The following is a 24,394-nucleotide window of genomic DNA, read 5'->3' on the forward strand; positions in this document are numbered from 1 at the left end:
TTGTGCTCTACCATGACGTCCAGGAATGGGAGTTTTTGTCCCCTGCAGAGACTGCGAGAAACACTACATCGGACAAACAGGAAGGAAACTAACGACCAGAGTACATGAACACCAACTGGCTACAAAAAGACACGACCAATACTCACTCATCTCAGTCCACGTGGACAAGGAGAACCATGACTTCGACTGGAACAACACCGAGATCCTGGGACAGGCTAGGCAGAGACAAGCACGAGAATTCCTGGAAGCATGGCACTTCACGAAGCAGGCTATTAATAAACACATTGAACTCGATCCCATATACATGCCACTATGGAGGAAACCTGGAAGTGAGGCAATCCATCGCAACGGACCCCAGAGTTTAAAAACCAGCGGGAAAACACACCGACGCTTCATCGGAGGCTGCACTGAGGATATTACCAAGCATGGTAACGAAACGTCTACGGAACAACAAACGAGCTCGGCGAGCCAACCAACCTCAATAACTAATGTTTTGATATGTTGACTCTTAATACTTTCATAACTTTCACTTGTAAATTTTAAAATAACTTGATGCAGATAATACCTTATTTTTCTTTTAGGAGAATCATCCAAGTCTGGTAGATTTAATTGTACTTTCCTTCATAAGACCATGAAAAATAGGTGCAGAACTAGGTTGTACAGTTGTTCAAGCCTGCTGCACAGTTCAGCAGAATCATGGCTGATCTTATGCAACATCATCTTCCGCACTATCCCCATATTCCTTACCATCAATATCTACAAGTTTCGTCAGTTACTGCCTTAAATAAAATGAAGAACTGTATATTCACAGCCTTCCCTGAGATAGAGAATTCTGAAGATCTGCAGCCTTCAGAATGAAGAAGATTCTCCTCCTCTCAATCTTAAATGACTGACCCCTAGTTCTGAGCTCCTCGGCTAGGCAAAACGTTCCCTCTGCATCTGCCGTACCACATCCCTTAATAAATTGTTTTGGATTACTACTTGTTCTTCTAAGTTTTGTGGCACGTAGGCATAGTCTGCTCAATCTATTCTCATCCCAAGAATCTATTTTTAAGTTTTGTTGCACTTCCTTGAAGACTGGTAGATACTTCTCCCTTAGGTCAGGAGATTAAAATTATGCCTAGGGCAATGACCGTGTAGTGTCTTGGTATCAAGGATAACTTGCTTCAGCTTTGGTTCAGTTTGTTCAAGATAGGTCATGAGTCTATGCACTCAGCCACATGTAGCGCCATGGTGCTTGGAGAGTCGAATAAGTGGTTTGTGTTCTTTCTCTGGCACCTCAACTTGGCTTCTGCGTGTTACCAGCAGTTTCTTGGTGCTTGGCGACTTCCTGAGAAACCAACTTTTTTGATCAGTCACAAGTCATGGACTTCCCATGAGTTAATGGGGATGTTTGACTTTTTCAGGCATGGTTTGAAGACTGTCCAAAAGTTTTGCGGTCCGCATGAGAGTATCCAGGCATGACTGCGTTCCAAATAAACTTCTTGTTTAGGGAGTCATGTCAAGTTTAAACATGGCCAGCCCAATGGAGCTGGTTTAGAGTAATTAGCCTCACTGTGTTAATATTAACACTTCTCTACCTTTATTCTCCTATTACCCTGTTATTAACATAGAAGCATAGAAAGTAGGTGCAGGAATAGGCCATTTGGTTCTTTGAGCATGCAACATGATCCTGGCTGAGCATGCAATCTCAGTATCCCATTACCATCCTCTCCCCATACTCCTTGATCCCTTTAGCCGCAAGAGCCACATCCAGCTCCCTCTTGAATATATCTAATGAACTGGCTCCATCAGCTTCCTGTCAGAGAGAATTCCACAGGTTCTCCACTCTGAGTGAAGAAATTCTTCCTCATTTCAGTCCTGAATGGCTTTCCCCTTATTCTTAGCCTGTCACCACTTGTTCTGGACTTCACCAACATTGGGAACATTGTTCCTCCATCTAGCTTGTCCAGTCTCATCAAGATTTTGTATGTTTCTGAGATACCCCCCGCCCCCCACCATCAGTCTTCTAAATTCCAGCAAATACAAGCCTAAGTGATCCAGTCTTTCTTCGTCTGCAGGGAATCAGTCTGGTGAATCTTTGCTGGACTCCTTAGCAAGAATGTCTTCCCTCAGACCAGGAGACCAAAACTGCATGCAGTACTCAAGGTGTGGCCTCACCAAGGCCTGCTTAACTGTAGCAAGACATCCTTACTCCAATACTCAAATCCTCTCGTTATGAAAGAGAGCATGCCAAGCAAGCCATTAGCTTTCTTCACTGACTGCTTTACCTGCATGGCAGCCTTCAGTGACTGTTCCACTGTGACACCCAAGTCTCGTTGCACCCCGTCTTTTCCTAAACTGCCAACATTCAGACAAGAATCTGCCTTCCTGTTTTTGTGACCAAAGTGGATAACCTCACATTTATTCACTTTATATTGCATTTTCCAAGTACTTGCCTGCTCAGCCAGTCTGTCCAAATCACCCTGCAGCCTCTTAGCATCCTCTTTGCAGCACACACTGCCACTCAGCTTAGTGTCATCTGCAGATTTGGAGGTATATCATTCAGTTCCTTTGTGTAGATCCTTAATGTATGTGGTGAACAACTGAGGTCCCAGCACTGAGCCCTGTGTGATCCCACGTATCACTGTCTGGCTCTTTGAAAAGGACTCATTTATTCCAATTCTCTGCTTAAAGGTTTACGTGCATTTTCCTTTCATATTTGTTTGCTATGCCTGCATGTTAACTTCGTAATTCATGTGCAAGTGCACCCACCTCCGTCTGAACATCTACATTTAACAAATTTTCCACACTCTTCAATACTTTTCCTTCCAGAGTACATAGCTTTACACTTAACCTCTTAACCCTTTGCTAATCCATTCCAAGTCCCTAACATGTTTATGTTACAAAATTCCCTTTAATTCAGTGCCTCTTATACTATTTAACAATGTAACTTCATTTTAACACTTAAAAATTAGTGTGACACCAAATGCGAACAACACCAAAACTGCAACAAAGCTGCATTGTGGTATGTAGTATTTATTAAAGTTTGCATATTTGTAGATCAACCTGTAATGCACCATAAAATTATGACAATTTGTTTTAAAGTACTTAGTTATTTTGTTATAAGTTATTTTATGTTCTCACCATTCCATTATTTTCTATGATCCCGTTCAACTCATAGACCTTGACCAGGAAAGAATGGACACAATAGAGTTTCATATTTGCATTCAACATTACTAATCTTGAACAGCATTGCTAAAGTTCCCTTAAGGCCGTCTTGATATTGGTATTGGTGAGAGACCAGTAAAATAAATTTGACATTTTGAACTGAGAATTTCAATTTTCTCTCCCTCCTTTCCCGCCCCCCGCCCATCCCTCGGCATGCACAAAAGCACATGCATGCAATAATCCGTTCGTTTTCTGCGCTCTTTCTCTTCCCCCAACCTACTTACCCACCCACCCACAGATGAACAAGTGGGCAGATGTGACAGCCTCAGCTTGTGCTCGTGTATGGCTGCGACCCCGTAGGCAATGCCTTTAAATGCTCTTGAGATGAAGTCTGCTGGTGCAAAGTTCATTGTGAGCAGGCTGAAGTATGCTGTCATTGTACTCTGTGATTGAAGTTGAGCATTTGTGAGTTTCCCTTGAAAACAGTCTTGGTGAATTGCTGCTTTTCATCCTGTAAACTTGGGAATTTATTAGTTTTAAAGCTGTATGTAGTACTAGTTGTTGTAGCTGTTGCCGTCTTTAAAGCTCAAATGAAACATGATTGAATGTTCACCTGAAAGAAAGGTGTCATAACACTTGAAAAACTGTCATTTACTAGAAAATTAGCTGACCTCTGCCATTGAATTCAATATCTACCACGTCTACTCCTGATGCAATGCACTAACTCATCTAGCTTAATTGAACAACATATCCCTTCTTCACAACCATAATCACTGAGATGAGCAGTCGTAATGTAGGATTGCTGACAAATTGAAGTTTCCTTGGTTGCTTACTGTTATGATTTGCCATGTGTATAGCTGGGTCCACCATAACCACAGTCAGTGTCCTAGAATTCCTCAGTTGCATCAAGCACTGGACCACTTAAAGGAAAAGATCCATCATTTTTGGATAACTTGAGGGGCAGAAAGTGTACACTTGACAAGATCACTGACATTCCAAGAACAGAAATATTGTAATGCAAGTACATTAACTTCTTATAAATTAAAGAATGCGTCCCAGATTTAGTTAAGTTATGAAGAATATGTGATAGTTTTGATTACACTTGCGCTACTTACCTAGCCTTTTGTATTCCTGATGCTGAAGCTTGAGACAGAAATGTTGTTAATCTTACGTTACAGGAATTCTGATTACAACTATAGCATCAAAAGGTGAGCTACAAAACTGGCCAGACCTCTTGCCTAAGTTGTGCGCACTGTTGGATTCAGAAGATTACAACACATGTGAAGTAAGTTTGTTCTGTAGATTTTAGTGATTTTAGAACTTCAGTTTGATCAGGTGCCAAGTCAGTTTTTGACTTAGAGATCTTCCTCTGGGCAACAGTATACTTTGGATACTATAAATTTGAAATACGACTAGTAATACTTGAAGGCCAGTTTAGACAATATTTGAAATTTTTTTTACCCTTTTGCCATGTCTATGGCAACTTGAGAGTGGCTAGAAATAAAAAATAAGGAATTGACAAGCATTGCTATGTCCTTGTCTTTAATAATGCATTTAAGATATTTCCAGCAGAAGTGAAGTCAGGTGCTGGAAGTGACCACACAAGTCTTAGTGACTGTACAGAAGTTAAATTTTAAAAATATTGTGGTGAAACTTTCACCTTTCTCAATGTCTCCACCTGTGGCCTATCTGTCTCTGAAAATGCAATTTTGTGAATTGTGCAGCATTACTGCTTAGTTTCGGACAGGCTCAAGTGTATTTAGAGGGGTACTTCACAGCACTTTTAACTTGGAGTCAGTTTGATACTTATTAATTTTTTTTTTTATTCTTGCTTATTTACATCAAAACCTCAGTATAGTTCAGTATTTAAGCTGAGCTTTTAATACCTGCTCTTCAACTCATCAATGTATTCCATAAACAAGGTGTTAGTGTATCCATTGTAGTTTCCCTTGCATTTTTGCTTTTCAGACACTTAATTGAACAGCATCTCTTTCTCCTTTTAAACCAATGTTTAGGAAATCTGTGCCTCACTTCTGAAATTATGCTCACTCTATACTTGCAGCCTTCTCCAGCAGAAATGCAATGTTGTCACTATCACCAAAGCTGAACTTTTATTCCACAAAATATCTTCAAGTTGCACCGGGGACATACATAACGCGAGCCTTCAGCCTGCACAAATGCACAACACCATTCATTTGTGCACTGGTTGCTGCAGATTGCATCCCTATGGACTCTGCACCGTGCAGTCTTGTTTTTCATGACCATTCATTGCTTTGCAACGAATGAAGTACTATTTGAAGCATAGAGATTGCTGTAACGCAAGAAACATGGCAGCCAATTTTGTGCACAAACAGATCCCAAAATGAAGTAAATAGCAGTTACCATAATTCTTTGAGGCAGGTGAGCACCAATGAGTAATTATGTTCATGTCGTCACCAGGACAATTACCAAAGTGCTTTGAAGGCATACATAAAGTATCTTTATTACCGTTCAGTACAGTCCAGTGAGGTTGTCAAGAACGGAGAGTGCAGAGATAGTAGGAACTGCAGATGCTGGAGAATCCGAGACAACAAGGTGCAGAGCTGGATGAACACAGCAGGCCAAGCAGCATCATAGGAGCAGAAAGGCTGACGTTTCGGGCCTAGACCCTTCATCAGAAATGGTGTTAGAGTGCAGTTGCTTTTCAAATCAAGTTCTTCATACATGGAGAAGTGAAAGACCAGAACTTTGAACAGCAATCAAAGAACCACTGCAGGAAGATGTTGCATAGAAGAATCTTTCTCTGGCTATATGGTATCCAAAGGAGGAGCTAAAAAGGGGCATAACTTTCCAACTTGCCATTGCTATAAATGTTGTCTCAGCCCTATTTTCCTCCTTTGCAAAAACACTCATCTATTCATATACATTAGTTTGGCACTCATGTTTACGTTTGTCTAATATGTTCTATATAACCAGAAAAATATAACTGTTGATTTGTTTAATACCATTAATTATCCTATTTTTCAATTGTTAACCATTGTAACTTGCATGGCATTTGAATTTTTACTCCCTTTCAGTTCTGTTGTCTCATTTGTTGGGGAGCAGTGGCACAGTGGTAATGTCATTGCACTAGTTATCAAGAAGCCCAGGCCAATACCACAGGGACATTGACATTGATTTATGACAGCAACAATTAGTAAAAATCTATAATTGAAACCTAGTCCCAATAATAATGACCATGAAGCTGTCATCAATTGTCATAATACCCATCTGATCCACGGATTTTCTTTAGTGAAGGAAATTAACCACTTGTTGCATGGTCTGACTACATACAACCAAGTCCCTGGTAATGTGGCTGACGCACCTACCCTCTGAAATGGCCTGGCAGACCGCTCAGTTCTCAAAGGCAAGTAGTAATGGGCAATAAAGGCAAGCCTTGCCAGTAGTGCCTGCATCCCATGACGGAATTTTCAAAAATTCTCCTCTGTCCTCCTTCAATGGCAGTAAGATATAAAATTGTTGACTGGTGCTTTGGCACTGGATGGTTTGCTTTCTCTTCTCGGGCCATCTAAGGCCGTGTTGGGAACTGCACCAAGTTGTTTTCTTTCATGTTGTGAGCCTTCTGGAAAAGCTGGTGAAAGTCTTATTAGTACACTGTGTAGACAGTATTGGGGAATGGCAGGAAATTTGACCGTGGCACCTGAGTTTTTCGAGCATTTTATTTTTATTTTAGATTTCCAGCAGTTGCAATATTTTGCTTCTGTCCACCTAGTATTTTGAAGTTATACGTGAACCTGCTGTCTACCTTAGGTACCAGAAGTGTCTGTTGCAGTTGTCTTCTAATGGGTAAGGAGAAAGGACTTATATTGCCAGTTGATCTAGATTTGTCACTTGCGCCTTTTAATGGATGTTGTTTACCACTGACCAGGAATGTTCCATGATATTTTTGCAGATATAGTTAGTGGGCTACATCATTTGAGGCATGATCATCAGTTTTATTTGTGTTTACAGTGCTGTCGTTTTTGCTTTAAATGCTGGATTGTTCAGTTATATTTTTTGAGACCCTGCGGTAAACGACAAAAGTACATCAATAACACAAACCAACATTGTGGCCTCTTGTTTTTCCTTCCAGTAAATCATGCTGTGAAAGTGACCACACTTCACTCAGTGTTCTGCTCCCCCCAGCAAAACTCCCTCTCTTTCTCTCGCGTGCACTCGCACGCACACTCATGCCCACCAACATATGATGCCTTTCTAAACTAAAAAAACCTTTTGTCTCTGTGCGATCCTTATCCCTCTATCCTCTGTCTATTAATATCTTTGAGATGCCTCTTAAACGTTGCCTTTGTGTCCACCTCTGGCAGCACGTTCCAGACACTTAACCGTCTTTGTGTGTGTTAAAACCAAACAAACAAACCTTGCCTCTCGCATCTCCTTTAAACTTATCCTGTTTTACCTTAAACCTGTGTCCTGGGTAATTGACACTTCTACTCTGGGAAGAAGAGTCTGACTATCCATTCTATCCTGCCACTCAAGTTTATAAACCTCTGTCAGGTCGCCCCCTTAACCTTCAACGTTCAGGTGAAAGCAAAACAAGTTTGTCCAATCTCTTCTAGCTAACACCCCAAACTGGGCAACATCTGGTATACTGTTTCTGTACCCTCTCCAAAGCCTCCACATCCTTCTGATGGTGTGGTGACCAGAACTGTAAACAGTATTCCAAATATGGCCTAACTAAAGTTGCATACAGCTGCAACAAAACTGGCCAATTTTTTATACTTTATGCCCTGACTGGTGAAGTCAAGCATGCCATATACATTTTGACCACCACATTCACTTGTGTTGCCACGTTTAGGAACTGTGTGGGCCTGTACATTTTGATCTGTTTGTGTGTTGATGCTATTCAGGCCCTTTCCTGTATGCTACTTCTGCATTAGATCTCCAAACTGCTTTACTCGCATTTGTCCAGATTAAACTTTATCTGCCATTTCTCCACTCAAGTCTGCAGCCAGTCAATATCCAGCTGTAAGTGGTCATAGATCTCTGTCTGAAAAAACACTTCCACTCTGTCTGCTATGTCTAAGTCATTTCTGTATCCATCTTACCAGCTCACCATGGATGCCATGTGACTTCACCTTTTTGTATCAGACCAGTATCTTCTCCATAATTGCCTTACCACTGATGTAAGGTTCACCAGCCTGTAATTTCCCAGATTATCCCTGTTGCCCTTCTTAAACAAAGGAACAACGTTGGCTATTCTCCGGTTTTTTGGGACCTCTCGTGTGACTAAAGAGGATACAAAGACTTTGTATAAGGCCGCACAATTTCCTCACCTGCCTCCCTAGGCATTCTGGGATAGATAGAATCCCAAAGGTCCTGGGGACTTGCCTATCTTAATGCTTTTCAAAACACCCAACACCACCTTTTTTTAATATATGTTGACATGCCATAGAATATCAACAAGACACATCATCCACCATGTCCTTCTCCTTTGTGAATACCGATGCAAAGTATTCGTTAAGGATCTCGCCCACTTCCTCTGGCTATACGCATATATTCCCTTTGACCTAGCCCTTCCCTAGCTACTCTTGCTCCTTATTATGTATAAAATGTCTTGGGATTTTCCTTAATCTTGTTAGCCAAAGACATTTCATAATGAGTTCCTGTCAATTTTGGTTCAGCTGTTGTGCCTCCCCTGTATCTTTTTGGGTAGATAATTAACACTTTCGGGGTAATACCCAACTATAATTTCAGTGTATTGAGGTAGAACTTGCAGAATCTGAAAATGCATGAGAAAATTAATTTGAGTTATGGAGTCATACAGCATGGAAACAGATCCTTCAGTCCAAGCTGACCATAATCCCAAAGTAAACTAGTCCCACCTGCCTGATTTTGGCCTGTATCTCCAAACATTTCTTATTCATGTACTTATCTACATCGTATGTTGCAAGTCTGCCTGCATCCATCACTTCCTCTTGAAGTTTATTCCACACATGAACCACTCTGTGTAAAATAAAAACAAATGTCCCTTTTGTGTCTTTTTTTAAAATCATTCCCCCTCACTTTAAAAACATGCCCCCTCGTCTTGAAATCCCCCACCCTAAGGAAAAAGCACCTGCCAATCACTTTATCTATAGCTCTCATGATTTTATAAACCATCTCATAAGGTCATCTCTCAACCTACTACGCTCCAGTGAAAAATGTCCCAGCGCATATAGCTTCTCCTTATAATTGAAACCCTCCATTCGCGGCAACATCCTGGTAAATGTCTTCTGAACTCCCTCCAACTTAATAATATCATTCCTATAACGGAGACTAGAACTGCACGCAGTTCTCCAGAAGAGGCCTATCATCCTGTAAAACCTCAGTGTGACGTCCTGACTCCTATACTCAGACCTTTGAGCAATGGAGGCAAGCATGCTAAACACCTTCTTAACCACCCTATGTGTGATGCAAACGTCAAAGAACTATGTACCTGAACCCCAAGGGGTGTCTATTCTACAACACTACCCAAGGCCCTACTCTTAATTCTGTAAGTTTTGCCTTTGTTTGTTGTACCAAAACACACTACCTCGCATTTAACCAATTAAGCCCATTGACTCAATTGATCAAGATCTCTTTGTAATCTTGGATAACCTCCTTCACAGTCCAGTGTACCACCAATCTTGGTGTCATCGGCAAGCTTACTAACCATGCTTTCTATATTCTCATCTGAATCATTTATAAAAATAACAAATGGAAGTGGACCAGCACTGATCCCTGTGGAACACTTCTGGTCACAGGCCTCCTGTCTGAAAAACAACCCTCCATCATCACACTGTTTCCTGCTGTTAAGCCAATTTTGCATCCACCTGGCAAGCCTTAGACATAAAACTGGGACTTGCTTGGCTGTTTTAATGTCTTTGCCTGTATGTCTTTTTCAACGCACTGAAAGAGCTCTTGTAAATTAGAGGCTGGAAATTCCAACACAAACAGATCAACTGTGACCTAGTAGAATGGTGGAGCAGGCTCTAGGAGCCGAATGGTGTGCCCCTTCTCCTAATTTGTACATTCATCTATGTTCATGGTTAACCAGCTGCATTGACCAAATAATGCTAACCATTTCCACTAAAATTGATTGAAAAATACCACCTGTTTTGGGTAGTGTAGATCAGATTGTCATATCGCACATCTATATTTTCATATACACAATAAGTGTCAAGAACATAGTGTGCAATTGCTTTCCAAATCAAACTCATCATATATGGAGAAGTGAAGAAACAGAACTTTGAACAGCAATCAAAGAACCATTGTGATGATGTACGAAATCTTTCTTGAGCTGCATGATAACCAAAGAAGGAGCTAAAAAGGGACATGGTTTTCGAACTTACTGTTGCAGCAGTTGCAGCATGGCCCTGCTTTCCTGCTTTCCTGCTTTCCTCCTTTCCAGAAACAGTAAACTGAAATAGAATAATGTTGTCTTGAAAGTTATTTCTGCAGTTGTGATCAGTAGAGGTCCCAGGATCATTGGCTTTCTCTTGGCCACAGCTGTCCGATTCGAATTGGCACTTTTCCTCTGTGAAAATAAGAGGATTCAATTTTGCTTAGAGTGGCAGCTGTTTCCCAAACTCAAATATATTTCGTATGTTAAATCTAATATTTTTCAGTTTCATTAGATTCATTGCATCTTCATGATCTTGATAAACTCTCTCAACGTTCTAAAATATAGTTTTGTTTTAATGTTCACTGACCAATACTAAATTGCATTCAATTAACAAAGGAGATTAGATTTTTAAGCATGAAACTGTAGTGATGGATATTGTATGCAAAGGTGTGTTGAAATTAGTGTAAAGATTTTAAAAATACAATTCTTAAGCACATCTTCAGACAAGAATTATTTATACGGTTCTCAATGCAGTTGTAGTGGACAATATGGATTAACACCAATATGACCATTTACATTTGCATCATAATTGACTATTGTCTGTATCTATCTGTATTAGTAATAAAATGGATATCAGAATCATGGAATGATTCAGCACCGAATGGTGACCATTTGGCTCATTGTGTCGTGGTCTCCTGAAAGAGGAGTACAGCGAATGCTACTTTCCTGCGTTTTTTTTCTATGGCTCAAATAATGATCCAATTTCCTCTTGAATGCCTCTAATAGACACTGGCAGTGCCGTATTTGTTTCCTCTCATCACTATTGCTGCTTTTGTCAATTACCTTAATTCTGTGCCTTTTGACTCTTGATTTTTCCAGCAAGATAGAACTATTTCCTGCCTACTTCATCCAAATCCTTGATTTTTCAGCGACTTAATCTAGATTCCCTTCAGATTGCTCCTCCCCAAGGAGAGTAGTCCCAATTTCTTCACTTTTTCTATGTGACTGGTTCCAGGGATGAACATTGTTCTTGTGAATGTTTCCTGCACCTGATCTAATGCCTTTAAATCCTTCAAGTGTGGTGCCCAGGACTGGACACTGAATCTGGAATGCACTGCCTGGGAGAGTAGGTGAGGTGGAAATTCTCACAATCTTTAAAAGATACTTGGATTAAGATTTGAAATATCATAACATTCTAGGTTATGGACCGCGTGCTGGAAAATGGGACCAGTGTAGATGTAATAGTTTTGTCATTACAGACTTGATGAGTTGAGAGCCTCTTCTGTAGTGTATGATTCAGAACACAGCACTCCAGCTGAAACCAAACAAATGTTTTACACAGATTTATTATAAGTTACTTGTTTTTGTTTGCTGGCCCTATTTATAAAGCTCAGGGTGCCGTATGATTTAGTACCTCCTCTCTCAATCTGTTCTTTCACCACTACTGACATGTGCACATGCACACGAAGGTTCCTGTGCTGTTGCACTTCCATCTCCTTTGAATTTGACTCGTTATTTTGTATTGTCCTTCTGGTTTGTCCCATAAAATAAGTCACTCCACACTTTGTGCATTAACTTGCATCTGTCTCATGTCTAGCTCTTCAACCAATCTGCACATGTCCTTTGGAAGTTCTATATACTTAGGCTCCTCGTAATTCACAATATCTCATAATTTCATGCTATCCTCAGCTTTTGAGATTAATGTGTGCTGCAAAGTCTAGGTGATTGGATCGGACACTAATTGATTTGGATACATTAGATTGTAACCTAGGTCAGTTCAATCTTTCTAATAAAATAAAACTTCATTCGCTGCTTCCTACCATGCTCTGATTTTCTGCTCCAGTGGATACAATCCAAAATAATTTTTCCGAAGAGTTCTTATATGGAATACTTAAAAAGACACTGATTTGAAAATGCATACATATAAGCACTTTATATAGCTCGGTTGTGATGTTTTTCTTTAACTGTGTTGACATCATTGGTATGTGAATACAGGAGAAGTAGAATTATAAGACATTTTTGAGTTGAATTTATTGCTATCTAGCCTGTGTACAAAACAGCAAAGTTAGTTTAGTTGCAAATGGCTTCTGTAATCTTGGGTTACTTTCAACACTTTCGAACTAAGTCTGCCTATTAAATCAAAGCATTTGTGCAGGCTTAAGCCTCTTCTGCAATTGAAGTCTTTATTGTAAGTTGAAGTAAATGAATGTTTAATCAACTTGTTTCAAAGCATTCAACCTTTAACACTGTAAAAGTAATTGTGCAGCAAAAAATGTTATCAGACAACTTATTTCCAAGTGCTCTTCAAAATTAAGGTTCTATTCATTGATTCTATTTGACAAAATGCTTAAGAAATTTGCTAGGTATAGACGTTTTGAATGTTAAAAAATTTCTTCAGTCAATATCAGTTCACATCAAAAGTACCAGTGGATCTGATGTGGCTAGGTCTTGGACTTGGGGTTTTTTATCTCTACAGTTTTCAAATACTAACCAATGTAACTCAAATAATATTAACTATGTGAGATAAAACTAAGTCCAATGTTTGTTACGATAATGTGGTCTTGTTTGTTTTCTGCTTTGTTTCTAAATACACATGCAACATTGCTCAAGGTGTTGCTGTGGATTATGAAGGTGTACATGTAGTAGTGGAAATTATATCAGACCGGTACAGTGCCGTATGGCATGTGGTGTGTGGAGTGTTTTATAAAATAAAGTCTCTGCCAGACAGAGATCTATTTTAAGATGCAGGGTTTGACTTCCTTGATGCCAGTTTTTTTTTTTTTCGAGCATTAGTAGGATTAATTGAAAACAGGAAATTCATACTGGCAATGTTGCTGTAAGGCTGCTTCCTCATCATATATGAGCATGCCTGCATATTAGTTCAGACTCATAACAACTGTACCTCCTTCAGTCATATGCTGTATCAGTGTCCTCTTAGTAACCATAATTCTACTAGTGAATATAAAATATAAACAATTAGAATGCTTTCTTGTTCAAAAAAGGGAATAGGGATAACCCTGTAAATTACAGGCCAGTTAGTCTTACTTCAGTGGTGGCCAAATTATTGGAAAGGGTTCTGAGAGATAGGATTTATGATCACTTGGAAAGGCACAGTTTGATTCATGATAGTCAGCATGGATTTGTGAGGGGTAGATCTTATTGAATTCTTTGAAGAGGTGACCAAACATGTGGATGAAGGTAGAGCAGTGGATGTGGTATACATGGATTTAAGTAAGGCGTTTGATAAGGTTCCCCATGGTAGGCTCATGCAGAAAGTAAGGAGGCATGGGATAGGGGGAAATGTGGCAAATTGGATTCAGAATTGGCTGATCTTTAGAAGACAAAGGGTGGTAGTGGATGGAAAATATTCCACTTGGTGCTCAGTTACGAGTGGTGTACCACAAGGATCTGTTCTGGGTCCTCTTCTATTTGTGATTTTTGAAAATGATTTGGATGAAGGAGTGGAAGGGTAGATTAGTAAGTTCGCGGATGATACGAAGGTGGGTCATGTTGTGGACAGTGCGGAAGGCTGTTCTAGGTTACAAAGGGACATTGATAGGATGCAGAGCTGGGCTGAGAAGTGACAGATGGAGTTTAACCCTGAAAAGTGTGAGGTGATTCATTTTGGAAGGACAAACTTGAAAGCAGAATACAGGGTTAACGGAAAGATTCTTGGTAGTGTAGAGGAGCAGAGGGATCTTGGGGTTCATGTCCACAGTTCCCTGAAAGCTGCCATCCAGGTGGATAGAGTTGTTAAGAAGGCATATGGTGTGTCAGCTTGCATTAATAGAGAGATTGAGTTCGAGCCGTGAAGTTATGCTCCAGCTATACAAAAGCCTGGTTCGGCCACATTTGGAGTATTGTGTCCAGTTCTGGTCGCCTCATTACAGGAAAAATGTGGAAGCGTTGGAAAAGGTGCAGAGGAGACTTACCCAGGATGTTGCCTGGAATGGAGGGAAGGTCTCATGAGGAAAGATTGAGAGAGCTAGGGCTTTTCTCTTTAAAACGACGAAGGATGAGAGGTGACTTGATAGAGGTGTACAAAATGATCAGAGGTATAGATAGAGTAGACAGCCAGAGACTTTTTCCTAGGGTGGAGGTAGCTATTACGAGGGGGCATAGTTTTAAAGTGAGTGGAGGTAGATATAGGGGAGATGTCGGAGGTAGGTTCTTTACTCAAGAGGGTCGGGGCGTGGAATGCATTGCTGGAGAGGGTAATGGAGTCGGCCTCATTCGGGGCATTGAAGCGGCTATTTGATAGGCATATAGATGATAGTATAATGTAGGGGTGGAGGTTAGATAGGCCTTAGGATTAGGGTAAAAGTTCGGCACAACATCGTGGGCCGAAGGGCCTGTACTGTGTTGTACTGTTCTATGTACTATGCTCCCTTGGTATACAGCTTTCATGATAACATAACTCATGATTTTCTTTCCGTCACTTTGAAAGGAATTTATGCTTCCTTAGCATTGTACAGTTAAAGTATTGCTTTAAGTCTACCTCCTTGAATTTCTAAACAACATTAACACTGTTGTGAAGTTAAAAATGGTTAAAGGATAGAAGTTGGGGGCATATCTGATTTTTAATCTAACAGGCAGACATACCAGTGCAGGTGTTTTTTTTCACTTTTTTGTGTACTATTGTTCTCCTAGCTTTTATCTTGTGGGTCATCAGTTCTTACTCATTCTATCCTTATACAGCCAGCTCAGCTACTACCATGATACATTATTATTAGATTATATCTTATCAATGTCATTAAGTTATCACAATTAAAAATGCTGTCAGATTCGTTTGGCTAATAGAGCCTACTTAACATTTGTATGGAATTGATCTGTTGTATTTTCTCTCTTTATCAGGGTGCCTTTGGGGCTCTTCAGAAGATATGTGAAGACTCTGCTGAGATTTTAGACAGTGACATTTTGGACAGACCTCTGAATGTCATGATTCCAAAATTTCTGCAATTTTTTAAACACAGCAGTTCCAAGATTAGGCAAGTTCAGTTTCTGTTCCTATTCATATGATTCTGGTATTTAAACTGCTTATAATTCTTTAGTGCTAACTGATTTCAAATAATCTGATCTTGGTGTTTATTTATACATTTTCAAGTATTCCAAGTAACATTCCTACTTCCGTGGGTCTATTGCAGCCACTTATCAATTTTTCCTTGTGCTTTGAAAGCATATTGCTTTTCAGTTAAATTTCTCTGCTTATATTGAAAGAGTATCTTATTCTCAAATAGCAAATAATCTAAGTCTAGACATACATCACACACAGTAGAAACTTGAGCAGAGGAAGTAATGGGACAGTTGTCCAGAAAACTAAAACGAGTGTTTTGAGATGAAGAAGTTGTAGAGCTGGATGAACACAGTAGGCCAAGCAGCATCAGAGGAGCAGGAAAGCTGACGTTTCGGGTCTAGACCCTTCTTCAGAAATGGGGGAGGGGGAAGAGGATTCTGAAATAAATAGGGAGAAAGGGGGAGGCGGATAGAAGATAGGTGGAGAGGAGACAGACAGGGTTGGACAGTAAAGGTGAGTGTAGGTGGGGAGTTAGGGAGGGGACAGGTCGGTCCAGGGAGGACGGACAGGTCAAGGAGGCGGGATGACATTAGTAGGTAGGAGATGGGGGTGGGGCTTGAGGTGGGAGGAGTGGATAGGTGGGAGGAAGGACAGGTTAGGGAGGCGGGGACAAGCTGGGCTGGTTTTGGGATGTGGTCAGGGGAGGGGAGATTTTGAAGCTTGTGAAGTCCACTTTGATACCATTGGGCTGCAGGGTTCTCCGGAGGCTTGGGGACCGCTTTGTGGAACACCTACGCTTGGTTCGCGCCAAACAACTGCACCTCCCAGTCACGAACCATTTCAACTCCCCCTCCCACTCCTTGGACGACATGTCCATCGTGGGCCTCCTGCAGTGCCACAGCGATGCCACCCGATGGTTGCAGGAACAGCATCTCATATTTTGCTTGGGAACCCTGCAGCCCAATGATATCAATGTGTCCTCCCACCTCAAGCCCCACCCCCATCTCCTACCTACTAGCCTCATCCAGCCTCCTTGACCCGTCCGTCCTCCCTGGACTGACCTATCCCCTCCCTAACTCCCCACCTACACTCACCTTTACTGGCTCCAACCCTGTCTGTCTCCTCTCCACCCATCTTCTCCTTTATCCATCTTCTATCCGCCTCCCCCTTTCTCCCTATTTATTTCAGAATCCCCTTCCCCTCCCCCATTTCTGAAGAAGGGTCTAGGCCCGAAACGTCAGCTTTCCCGCTCCTCTGATGCTGCTTGGCCTGCTGTGTTCATCCAGCTCTACACTTTGTTGTCTCAGATTCTCCAGCATTGGCGGTTCCTACTATCTCTGTTTTGAGATGAACATGTCTTTAGGTCAAGGCTTCTGACTGCTCCTCCCTCATAATTAGGAGAACCTAAAAAGATCCAAGAACTTGTTACTTAAATATGCAGTGTGGTTTTTTTTGTGGGCATTTCTTTTAAGGAAAAGTGATTATGTATGCTTATTATTAAACAAGTAAAAACAGCTTTAATTAGTCAAGACTTGGGAGTCCATGACACTGTATATCTTTCATTTTACATCCAAAATGTTTGTGCATGCTGCAATATTCGAGTTTGACCATTCCCCTCAAAAAATATAGTAGTGATCAAATTCATCTCGTGCAATCCAATTTTTTTTCATCACGAGATTTACTCAGCATCTTTTCCCTTGAATGTGTTTTAACCTCTTTCTAAGCCCTAAGTTTTGATTGGTTACTCTCCTTTTTCTACCTTTGTTAACTAACATCCTCTTCTTTGACCTGAATAAAGTGTGGCACTGCTTATTTACAGACCTTCCCCTTTGCTTATTTTCCCAACCTGATTTTGGGAGGCTTGGGAGGAGGAAGCATTAACTATTGGTAGAGAATAAGTACTGGGGTAACTACTGGGACCAAATGCCGCTAAATCCGCTGGACCTGATGGATTGCATTCTAGGATTTTAAAAGAAGTAGCTGCAGAGATAGTGGATGCATTGATAGTAATCTTTTAAGAATCCTTAAATTTTGGCAAAGTTCCAGAGGATGGAAAAACTGCTAATATAATCCCCTCCTTCAAAAGGGGAGGGAAAAAAAAACAAGAAACTATAGATCACTTAGCTTAAGGCTGACATTGGGAAAATACTTTTATCTATTATAAAGGATGTAATAGCAGAGCATTTAGAAACAGATAATCAAGCAGAGTCAGAATGGCTTCGTGAAGGGAAAATCATGCCTGACAGATATCTTGCTGTTCTTTTGGGAGGTAACAAGCAAGGTAGCTAAAGGGGAAACCAGCAGATGTGATATTTATTTAAATTTCCAAAAGTAATTTAATAAAGCACCACACATAAGACTACTCAATAAGATAAGAGCCCACTAGTTTATTTGCATGGATGGAGGATTGTCTTTTGTTAGTTAACCAGAGTTGGGATAACGGAGGCATTTTCATATAACCTGTAACTAATGAGTGCTACAGGGATCCATGCTGTCGGTACAATTATTTGTCGTACATAAATGACTTGGATGAGGGCAATGAATGTACTATTGTCAGATTTTCAGATGACACGCAAGTAGTTGAGAAGGCAAGTAGTGAGTATGACACACAATCTGCAGAGGGATATAGAGTAGTTAAGTGCACGGGCGAAACTTGACAAATGGGAATACATTGTGTGAAAATATGCACTTTGGCAGGAGGAATAGAGAAGCTGAATGTTATTCAGATTGAGAATGCTGCAGCATAGAGGGATTTGGGGATTTTAATGCATGAATCACAAAAAGCTAGCATCCAGTTTCAATAGATAACAGAAGGCAAATGGAATATTGGCCTTTATTTCAAAAGAGATAGACGATAAAAGTAAAAGGGTCTTGCTAAAACCCTTCAAGATACTAGTCAGACCACAACGGGAATATACTGGCATTGGAAGCAATCCAGAGAAAGTTAGGGCCTGTGCTTATCAATGTTTAGAAGAATGAGAGGTGACCTTATTGAAGCATATAAGATTCTTAAGTGACTTAACAGAGTAGATGCAGACAGGTTGTTTCCTCTTGTGGGAATGTCTAGGACCAGAGGGCATAACTGCAGAATAAAAGGGTCGCACATTTAAGACAGCTGAGGAGGAATATTTTTCTTGGAGGGTAATAAATCTATGCGATTCTTCCCAGCCGAAGGCCGTTGAGGTTGCATTGTTAGCTATATTCACGCTGAAGTAGACAGATGTCTAATCATTAAGGGAATCCAAGGTTATGGGGCTAAAGCTGGAAAGTGGAGTTGAGGATTACCACATCAACCAAGCAGACTCTTTGGGCCAAATGGCAGACTCTTTCTTCATATTTCTGCATTTGCCCTAATGTACATTGAGGACACTGGTTTGAAATGTGAGTTGCCATGTCAAACTGTTTGAAATTCTACCATGTTATTACCATGATCCCTTTGGGGATCCTTAACTATGAGACCTTATTAAATCCACCTTCTTACACATTACAAGATCTAAACTACTTGGAGACATTAAGGATAGCAGATGCTGGAAGCTAGAGTCAATAAATGCAGAGCTGGAAAAGCACAGTCGGTCACACAGCATCCAAGAAACCGGAAAGTCAATGTTTTGGGCTGAAACCCTTTGTCACGATGCTGTCTGACTGGCTGTGCTTTTCCAGCTCCACTTTTATTGACACAAGATCTAGACTAGCCTGATCCTGGGTAGGGAGTGCAATGTACTGCTCTAAGAAACAACCCCTGATTCATTGTATGTTCATCTAACATGTTACCCGTGCTCATCCAATCTGTCCAGTCCATATGCAATTTAAAATCACTCGTGACAATTTAATGAGCCCTTCTCATGCACCTCCATCATTTCCCAGTTTATACTTTGTCCTACAGTGAGGCAACTCTTTGGGGATCTAGAGATGACAGTCACCCGTGACGACTTCTTTTTTGCTGTTCCTTATTTCAATCCAAACTGATTTCACGTCAGAATATCCAAAATATGTTCGTCTTGCAGTCTTGAGTGTTGAATTCTGTTCTGCACGTTCTATTCTGCTTTGGTTCTGGACGAGCAAGGGTAGGGGAGATTAAAAACTAGTGGGAGTAGTTTTAAGATGAGGGGAATATTTAAAAGGGACCCAAGGGCCAACTTCTTCACACAGAGGGTGGTGCATATATAGAATGAACTACCAGGGGAAGTGGTAGAGGAGAGTACAATTACAACGTTTAAAAGACATTTGGACAGGTACATGGTTAGAAAATGTTTAGAGGGATTTGGGCCAAACGCAGGTGCATGGAACTAGTTTAGTTTGGACAAGTTGGAGCGAAGGGTCTATTTCTGTACTGTATGGTTCTGTTGATATTCTGGACAGAGGTGCTGCATTTGAACTTCATTGAATTTTTGTTTTCCAACAATTAATCTGTAGTTCAATTAGGAAATGCAAAGATTTTTGTTTAAGGAACGAATTATTGGTTCCAAGTAATTTTGGAAATCATTCACATTGGATTACAACAGGAAAATTAAATGTGACAGACTTAACTGATTTGAAATAATGTTTTCTGATACAAAAATATTGTAATGCTTTTAGGTCTCATGCTGTTGCTTGTGTGAACCAGTTCATCATCAGTAGAACTCAAGCATTGATGTTGCATATCGACTCTTTCATCGAGGTACGTTTACTTATGCGTTTAGCAAATGACTTTTAAGACTCAGAATCATCAGTTAACTTCGCAATACATCATTTTTATATCTGAACTAAAGTGATATTGCAGGATTACTGACTAGGAAACTTTTCAAATCAACAGTACAAGGATGCTGACCAAGCAACAGTTGGTTCCATCATTAACAGATTAAGTTGAATGTGTCCTTTTTCCTTAAAACAGTTGAATGATTTTCCATGTTAAAGTTCTAAAACAGTTACGGTTAACATTTTATCATTTGAATCCTAGGACATGGGGTGTTTTAATGGAAATCCTGTAATCCATGTAATATAAATAGAGTAAAACCTATTGTGTCATGGTAAGCTAAGACTAAACTTGAATTACAGAATTCAATCCTGTGATTTTCCGTAGTTAAAAAACGGAATTACGTTTATTTAGTTGGTGTGATCTTAAACACAGTTTATCACAAATACTGTAAATGTTGCTTGCTGCAATGTATAAGATTCCATGTTTCTGGCTCCAGAAATTGTTTTTTGGACATACTTGGTGTATAAATTGACCCATTTTCTTAGCCAAGATACTGTAAATGCATTAGTAAGTCAGCCTTAATTTTCCACCTAACATGCATGTTTTACTTACCAGTACTTTGTAACTGGTTGCAAGGGTTCAAGATGGTGATTCAGGTTCTGTTGCGAAGATGTGTGAGATTAAAACTGCCCACTTTTTGCAGCTGATGGTGATGAGTTTTCAAAAATTTAGTCTCTTAGCAACACTGACTGTTCACTTTTATACTCTGCATATAATTTGTTCCTCCCTTTTGAAGGAATTTTTTGAGACTTGGACTGTTGACTTAGAAACATTCCCAGCAGTTGTCCTTTGAGATCTTTAATAATAAATTTATGCACGCTTGTCCAGTGTTTAATTCATTTTCTGTCTCCCTCCTCCACTTTCCCTCTCCCCTCTCTCACTTTCACTTTCCTTAAAATTTTTATTTTCATTTGTGAGATGAAGATTCTGCTGGCTGGCTAACACTTATTGCCTGACCCTACTTGCCCTTGAGAAGGTGGTGGTGAGCTGCTGCCTTGAACTGCTGCAGCCCACCTGCTGTGGGTTGATCCACAATGCCAATGGGGAGGAAATTCCAGGATTTTGATCCAGTGACAATGAAGGAACGGCAATTATGTTTCCAAGTCAGGATGGTAGTGGCTTGGAGGGGAACTTGAAGGTGGTGGTGTTCCCATGTATGTGCTGCCCTTGTCCTTATGGTTGAAAGTGGTCATGGGTTTGGAAGGTACTGTCAGAGGATCTTTGGTGAATTTCTGCTGTGAATCTTGGAAATAGTACATACTGCTGTTACTGAACGTCTGTGGTGGAGGGAGTGGATGCTTGTGGTTGTGGTGCCCATCAAGCAGGCTGTTTTGTCCTGGATGGTGTCAAGCTTCTCGAGTGTTGTTGGAACTGCACCCGTACAAGCAAGTGACCTAGTAAATGATGGACAGGCTTTGGGGAGTAGGGAGGTGAGTTGCTGCATTATACCTAGTCTCTGATCTGCTGTTGTAGCTGCTGTGATTATGTGGTGAGTTCAGTTGAGTTTCTTGTCAATGGAACCCCCCTAGGATGTTGATAGTGGGGGATTCAATGATGGGAATACCATTGAATGTCAAGAGGCAGTGGTTAGATTGACCATCTCCAATATGAGACATTGCCTGGCATTTGTGTGGTATGAATGTTATCCATAAGTTTTTATTTTTCACAATAACCTTTGATATGGCACCTTACCAGATGCCTTCTGGATGTCCAAATATAATATATCTACAGGCTTTCCTTATCTACAGTGCATATTACTTAGAAACCAGGAACCGTAGTGTGCTTTTTGACCCTTCCAGCCAGCTTCTCCATTTATTGTAATCATGGTTGTGAACGCCATATTCTTGCTTTCTCTCCATTACCCCTGATTCCTTTAACATCTAAAAATGTATCAATCTCTTTCACGAATACACTCGGTGACCTGAGATCCACAGATTTTTATGGTAATGAGTTTCATAGGTTGATCACCTTCTGAGTGAAGAACTATTTCCTCATCTCAGTCCTAAATAGTCTCCCTGGTATCCTGAGACTGTCACCCCAATTCTAGACTCCCCAGCCTCCCAAATCTAGTCTGTCAAGCCCTGTTAAAATCTTGTGTTTCTATCAGATACTTTCTCATTATTTTAAGCTCCTGAGAATACAGATCCAGTCGAACCAATGTCTCCTCATACGACGAGCCTCCCTTACCCACTATCAGCCTAGAGATCCTCTGCTGCACTTCGTGTATTGCATGTGTAACTGCTGTTAGGTAGGAAGATCAAAACTGCGCGCACTATTCCTGGTGCGGTCTCACCAAGATCCAATATAATTGCAGTAAGACATCCATACTTCTGAATTCAAACTCTTTTGGAATAAAGGCCAACATACCATTCACCGTCCTACTAGCCTGCTGTACTTTGGTGTACAAGGACACCTAGTTCCCTTTTATATGTCCATTACAATCTCTTTAATCAATTCTAATAGCTTCCTCACTGCAGACATCAAGCTAACAGGTCTATGATTTCTTCTTTCTGCCTTCCCTGAATAGAGGGCTATATTTGTTACTCTTCAGTCCGATAGAACTTTTTTTGAATCAAGGGAATTTTGGAAAATTAACACCAGCACAACCTTTTTTAAGGACTTAGAATGAAGTCCATCCAGACCTGGAGATTTGTCAGCTGCAGCTCTGTAATTTTGTTTGATATCCCTTCTCTCTTGACTGTACTTTTGGTCAGTTTCTTCCTCCCTCCCATCTCCTGATATACAGATAATACCAGAACGCTTTTGTATCCTCTATAGTGAAGAGAGAAACAAAATATTTGTTCATTTCATTACAGTTTCTTTATTATATGCTATCATCTCCCCATTCTCACTGTTTAGAGTGCATTGGTTAGGCTACTTTTAGAATACTGTGCAATTCTGGTCTCCCTGCTATAGGAAGGATATTGTGAAACTTGAAAGGGTTCAGAAAAGGTTTAAAAGGATGTTGCCAGGGTTGGAGGGTTTGAGCTTTAGGGAGAGGCTGAATGGGCTGGGACTATTTTACCTGGAGCATTGGGGGCTGAGGGCTGACGTTACAGAGGTTTATAAAGTCATGTGGGGCATGGATAGGGTAAATAGACAAGATCTTTTCCCTGGGGTGGGGGAGGCCAAAACTAGAGGGCATAGGTTTAAGGTGAGAGGGGAAAGATTTAAAAGGGGCCTAAGGGGCAACTTTTTCATGCAAAGGGTGCAGTGCGTGTGGAATGAGCTGCCAGAAGAAGTTAGATGCTGTTGCCTTTTAAATATTGTAATTGCATCTGGATCGGTATATGAATAGGAAGGGTTTAGAGGAATATGGGCCAAGTGCTGCCAAATGAGACTAGATTTATTTAGATATCTGGTCAGCATGGACGATTTCAACCAAAGAGTCTGTTTCCGTGCTGTATATCTCTATGACTCTATGACCAATGCTGTCTTTACTTAGCTGTTTCCTTGTTAGGTACCTGTGGAAACTCCTATCTGTTTTAATGTTCCTAGCTAACTTGTAGTTCAAGTTTCTTCCTCCCGATTTTCCTTTTTTTTGTAATTCGGTTTTTCTTTATGTTCTGACCTCTTTGCGTATTTATATGCTTTTCCTTAAGTTTGATGCTTTTGGTAACTTCTCTAGTTGATCATGAATGGTGGGCCCCCTGCCTTTAGGATTTTTCTTCATAGTAGGAATATACATATTCTGAGTATTCTGCAATTGAGTATTCCCTGAAGTATATGCCAATGTAATTCTATTGATCTGTTACCTGTTTAGTATGCCGGTTAACTTCAGCTAGCTGAACTTTCGGGTCCACATAGTTGCCCTTTTTAAGGTATAAAATGTTACTCTTAGTCCTATTGCCTCCCTTTCAAACTAGACATAAAACTCAGTTGTATTATGATTATTATTACTTTGGGGTGCCTTTTCTTTGAGCTCATTAACTTGCCCTGTTACGCAATGCCACGTCTAATGTAGCTTGCTCTCTGGTTGATTCCAAATGTGTTGCTCAAAGAAACTCAAAAGCGTTCTGTGAGCTCTTCATCCATGCTACTGCTGCCATTCTGACTTTTCCTGTTTCAGAGATAGTAGGAACTGCAGATGCTGGAGAATCTGAGATAACAAGGTGTAGAGCTGGATGAACACAGCAGGCCAAGCAGCATCAGC

General features: G+C 40.5%; 1 protein-coding gene across 4 annotated transcripts in view; it reads left to right on the top strand.

Annotated features, from left to right (window-relative positions):
* Window positions 1–24,394, top strand: part of tnpo1 (transportin 1) — a 122,941-nt gene that overhangs the window by 12,947 nt on the left and 85,600 nt on the right. For all 4 annotated transcript variants that reach the window (XM_048595394.1, XM_048595393.1, XM_048595391.1 and 1 more), the window contains exons 5-7: window positions 4,329–4,435; window positions 15,347–15,480; window positions 20,082–20,163. In XM_048595394.1, the coding sequence (XP_048451351.1) occupies window positions 4,329–4,435; window positions 15,347–15,480; window positions 20,082–20,163 (323 nt within the window). The remainder of the gene's footprint in view (window positions 1–4,328; window positions 4,436–15,346; window positions 15,481–20,081; window positions 20,164–24,394) is intronic.

The sequence above is a fragment of the Rhincodon typus genome, chromosome 3 (genome assembly GCF_021869965.1).
Source record: "Rhincodon typus isolate 14 chromosome 3, sRhiTyp1.1, whole genome shotgun sequence".
Taxonomy (NCBI): domain Eukaryota; kingdom Metazoa; phylum Chordata; class Chondrichthyes; order Orectolobiformes; family Rhincodontidae; genus Rhincodon; species Rhincodon typus.